General features: G+C 42.7%; 1 protein-coding gene across 1 annotated transcript; it reads left to right on the forward strand.

The window, feature by feature from the left end:
* Nucleotides 1–3422: 3422 nt before the first annotated feature.
* On the forward strand, nt 3423–5306 carry tpbgb (trophoblast glycoprotein b). The gene has a single exon (XM_012824573.3). The coding sequence runs from the start codon at nt 4091–4093 to the stop codon at nt 5237–5239; it is 1149 nt and encodes a 382-aa protein (XP_012680027.2). The 5' UTR covers nt 3423–4090; the 3' UTR covers nt 5240–5306.
* Nucleotides 5307–5658: the final 352 nt, after the last annotated feature.

Here is a 5658-nt window from a genome sequence, read left to right on the forward strand (position 1 = left end):
GCGTGAGAAAGAGTGTTTTTAATTAGCGTATCTTTCGTTCGAAGCACCCGCCCAATAGATAGCAAGGCTTATGCGTCTGTTTGATAATGTCGTGCCAATTTCTGATAGCATCCCAGAACATTCTTAAATTGACGTCATTTGGTCTTAAATGTCTCATTCCACTCTCAGACATTGGCCTAATAGCTAAGGCTACATTTATGTTCTACTGTCCATCTATTTTTAATTCTGTTTAAAAAAAAGCAACTTTCACTTAGCCAGCAAGCCTAATTGCTGACCACAAGCAATGTAGGACAGTAGCAGGCTCAATTTATGAAAATTGAAAGTTTCATAAAGTTTATATTCAGGCTTAGTTTATGAAAGTTTCCTTATGTTCATATGTAATAAGCTATACCTGGCCTACCATAATGATGAAACTCTGAAATTACCCTGAGATCATATTTATTTATGGTTGTTTCATATTTAGTTCATTTTAAAGGGAGACAATAAAAGGCTTTGGCACATTCAAAGTGCACTCTCAAAATCAACATAGCTGAGCCTGTTTGAACGTACTGTGTATGTTGCAGCCTACCCTTCACAGTGCAGATGTCAAGCACAAATCAGCTAACTGCCATCTACAAAATGTATCTGATGACTCTGCAATCACCTGCCTAATCACAGATGGGGACGACAGGGAGTACAGAGAACTGACCCAGAGCTTTGAGGGTTGGTGACAGCCGAACTGTCTCCAGATAAATGCAGGGAAAACTAACGAGCTGGTTGTGACGATGGATACACCCTCCTCCTATACCAGTGGACATTCAGGGAATGAACATTGAGATGGTGAAATCTTACAAGTACATGGGTGCTCATCTGAATAATAAACTGTACTGGACTGACAATCCAAATGGACTATATGAGAAAGAACAGAGCAGACTCTATCTGCTGAGGAGACTCGGGTGTTTTGGAGTGCAGGGGGCACTCCTGAGGACTTTTGTTGACTCTTTGGTGGCATCATCAGCCACCGTTTATTGAGTGGTCTGCTGGGGCAGCAGCATCATCTCGACTACAGACAGGAAGAGACTCAACAGACTGGTTAAGAAGGGATGCCCCCCCCGACCCAGTGGAGGTGGTGGGGTGGGAGAATGATGGATAAGCTATCATCTCTGATGGTGAACACGTCCCACCCCATGCAGGTCCTTTCTTCCTGCTGCTGTCAGATTTTACAGTCAATGCTGCTCCCGATAGAACACACACACCAAGACTCACAAGTCACTTTTGTGCAATATCACTGTATAATGTTTACTAAACACTGACCTGTCTCTTTTACTCATTTATTCCTGTCAGTGTGAAGGAGAGATATCCTTTCTTCTGGCTGCTGTCAGACTTTACAACACTGCTCCCGATAGACCACACACACACAGACTAGTGTTTACTAAACTGTGCCCTGTCATTTATTATTTATAATATCTTACTGTCTGTTTAATTACTTTTCTTATATTTATATCTTGCTTATTTTTACTGATGCTCCTTGTTATTGCACTATTCCTCTGCTGCTGCAACACTGCACATTTCCCAACTGTGGGATTAATAAAGGATTATCTTATTTTATTACCATTTTTTTAACAATCGACCGTGATATAGACTGTGATGCTACCTTATGTAGCCTATACAGGCTAATTTTGTTACTTATCTGTGTTCTAGCCTCAAGTCAACAGAAGGCTAGGCCATGGGCACTATGGGTGTTGTCTAAATTATGAAATATCATTGTAATAGCCTAAGATGTTGTGTCTGTTTTTGTAACAATACAGAGTAGGCCTAACCTTCCAGATTCATGGAGCAAACACTGACACGCAGAGATAGTGCTCAACACTACAGCATAAATATCTATCTATATATCTCTGCTTACACCTACCGATCCCCACCACACTGCCATGCAATAATTCTACCCCGCTTCATGATACATCTACATACTCTGTTTACCTGTAATGTAACTAATTGCCACCATCAATATCGTTTTTCTTTACACTTGAATGCTCTCTCCCCATTTTGTACACTATTCATTTTGTATGTATGTTTATACCATCTTTAGGGTTGTATATATTGTGTACACTTGCCACATGTATGCTAGCATGCTTATCCTTATAGGTGTATGAATTAATCTGCCATGTTTCTGATTCTCTCCCCTCCCTGTCTCCTCCCGTCCCTTCTGCCCCATACAAATACAGGTAGTAGACACATGCAACTTCCTTTCACACGGGAGAATGGGTCAAGGAAGGAGAAAGCGCATTTATGGAGATTTCCTTTATTTACATGTCAGGGGTTTGAATTAAAAATGTCTCAGCCTGTGCTGATGAGATCTTTCACAGCCGTGTTGATGATGCTGAGGATTTTGACAAAGAAAAATCTGGATTAGGAAGGGCAGCATGGAGGTTCAAGTGGATGCTCCTGAGTTCAGAAAAGAACAACTTTCTAAACAAACACACCAGAAAGGAAAGAAATGAAGGAAAACACATCACTCAAAATCACATTTTAAACTGTTCTAACGGATCCATTGAAGGTTCATTCAGTCATAGCAGCCGATTCCTTAACAGATCGGTCCCTAACATGCACGAATCTGGTGTCTCATGATTTGGACATGATAGGCCTGTGATTAAAGCAGAGGTTCATGATTCTTGCAAAGGTTGTTGATATTTGAGCACAATGGCCAATCAAATTACACCCCCACCTTATGTTGATTGGCAGAAATAGTGTAGACTCCATCCAAGGAGTTTGTTTGTTTCCCATTTACAGAGCCAGAGGAGGACAGTTTTTCTGAGTTACACCCCCACCTTATGTTGATTGGCAGAAATAGTGTATGCTCCATCCAAGGAGTTTGTTTGTTTCCCATTTACAGAGCCAGGAGGACCGTTTCTCTGAGTGCACACACCGAGCGGGCTACAAGACCGTGAGGAGCAATTAGCTGAACTTGATAAAAAGTGAAAGCCTAATTGCTGACCACAAGCAATGTAAGACAGGAGCAGGCTCAATGTATGACCACATAATGGGCTAGAAGACCGTGAGGAGCAATTAGCTGAACTTGATAAAAAGTGTATTGAATTGGAATCACGGACTTTGCCTTTAAGTTTTGGGGGGCATCATAATTCATTTTCACTGTACAATGACACCCATGTCAATTGATATTTGTTTTCTGCAAAAAGAGGATACTATTCAGCACGACTCAAGTGTTCAGTTTTAAACATGCAAACCAACAACTGATAGGACTACTAGCGCAGATGTTTAAAGTTATTTTCCAATGTGAATTTTTGTTTGTGTTGGTATTAGGGTAGGGTGGTCTTGGGGTTATTTTTTGGTTTTCACTCAAACTGACTGAGATCAACAAAATGTTCAATTAGGCTAAAGCTAAAATAAACATCGACACATTTATTCAAAAATAAATCTCTGCAGTTAATGGTTGGGCTACTATGTCTGATCAGTGCTATCACAATTCCCCTTCCACAGAAACTGGAATGGTACGGTCCAAGCAGTGGTTTCCACTGAGGCTTCGAAGGGGAAAGTATTTCTTTAAAAAAAACTGCGCAGGGATGTACTGAGCACTAGTGCGAGATGCTGAACTGGCCTTGGTGAATAATGAAAGAACGTTCAATGGAATGCCAGGTTTTGGGGGATTATATACACTGATCTGAAACTTACTTCCTTGAAATTTACCAGCAATTTCGTCTTTGACGACACACTACAAACGGGCGTGAACAGCGTATGTGCGTTTAACTGAATGAAAGTCTTTATCAGCGATTGCCGGAAAATTCTCAGTTTTAACAAGGAAAGGATCAACTTTGGACGAGGTAATTTTAGACTGGCGTGTTAAGGTTTTATGAATTTTAACATCCGAATGCATGTTTTTTGGGGGGCTGCAATAGTTGGGTAGCCTAATGTCTTGGAACTTCGCCAACACCTCAAACTTGGAAGCAGACCTGTTTTTGTCTGTGGTTCAATGTAGTCCAGTCACACATTCAAACTCTTCAGAACTGAGCCCACAAAACAGACTAGAATAAATAGACCTGAAGACATTTATTGTCGTTCCTTACTCTGGTAGAACTGTGGAAAAGAATTAAACATGCGCGTTTTGAATCTGACGCTTAAAAGAAAAGTTCAAGGAAATCAGCCCAATCCGTGCCCATGGAGTATATCTGCAATGGTTGTCTTTTTCTCTGTTATCGGATTCGCTCCGTCCTCCGCCTGCCCCAGCAAATGCGTGTGCTTCAATACAACAGTAAAATGCGTAAACCAGGACCTCACAGCAATCCCACAACCCCTACCAGAAGACACCAAGATATTGTTTGTAACCGGCAATAACATCCAGAGTCTCACCTCAAATTCTTTCCCTACGCCCCTCAAACAACTTACCAATGTGCATTTGACTGGAAACCGTATAGAGGAGATAGAACCCCGGGTATTTCATAATATCCCTAATTTAAATCTGCTTGACCTCAGCAACAACAGGATACAAGAATTCAGTGCAGACGCGTTAGCCGCCGATAACTCATTGGTCACGCTAAATCTGAGCAGATCTCTATACAATTACTCCTACACCGGTGAATTATCTCGTCTATTCAACAGCAGCACACCGAAGCTTTCCAAGCTGGATTTGTCAAATAACGATATGGTTTTGCTCCCAGACGGCATGTTCTCTGGTCTGTTGGACATAACTTTTTTGGATCTGCGCAACAATTCCATCGTGTTCGTAAGCAGCGGGACATTGAGGAACCCCGTCTTAAGTCTATTGGACCTGCGGGACAATGCTTTGAAGGAGCTATCGAATGGAACAATAGCCGACTTCTGCATGAACCCCGACCTACAGATCAGGATGACCGGCAACCCGTGGTTATGTGATTGCAATATCGTGGACATGCAGGAGTGGTTGAGGAAAAGCGATCAGGTGATGAATAAGGAAAACATCACCTGTAATCGCCCGGAATACTTGAGGGGGGGTTCACTGCTACAGGTTGAGCCCTCGGATCTCAAGTGTAATTACAACGGAGACCTGGAGGGGGTGCTGGAGACGTCTTATGTCTTTCTGGGCATGGTACTGGCACTAATCGGGGTCATCTTCCTGCTGGTGCTCTACCTGAACAGAAAGGGCATCAAACGGTGGATATACAACATCCGGGACGCCTGCAGGGATCACATGGAGGGTTACCACTACAGGTATGAGATCAACTCAGACCCCCGGATGGCCAATCTCAGCCTCAACTCGGATGTGTAAAGCCAGGGCCAGTGAGCTCCTAGCCCACACATGCATCTGCATGACTGCCCCCCCCCCCCCCCCCCCCCCCCCCCCCTTTACCCATGATAAACTTTATGGTATTGACTCCCGCAACCCCCTTCCACCAGACAGGACTTGAACTGAGCTTCCAGAGAGGATTGTGACTCAGAACGACTCAGACCTAAGACCAGAGAAGTCTGCTAATGTGTTTAGTCATCTTTTGATGTTGTTCAGTGCTGCATGGATAGGAATGTCATGACGCAGCCATTTGCGTTCAAAGCCATCAGTGAGAGGTTTTTACTTTCTTTTAAATTTCTTCTTACAATTCTTCTCTTTCAGTAAGATGCCTATCCCAGACAAGGGTTGGTTTAGTAGGCTACTGAACAGTAATGGGAAGTGTATTTACTCTCCCCTGTATA

The sequence above is a fragment of the Clupea harengus genome, chromosome 11, assembly GCF_900700415.2.
Source record: "Clupea harengus chromosome 11, Ch_v2.0.2, whole genome shotgun sequence".
NCBI lineage: Eukaryota > Metazoa > Chordata > Actinopteri > Clupeiformes > Clupeidae > Clupea > Clupea harengus.

Excerpts from the sequence above, each read along its gene's own strand:
- tpbgb (XM_012824573.3), top strand. The coding sequence starts at position 4,091 with ATGCGCGTTTTGAATCTGACGCTTAAAAGAAAAGTTCAAGGAAATCAG.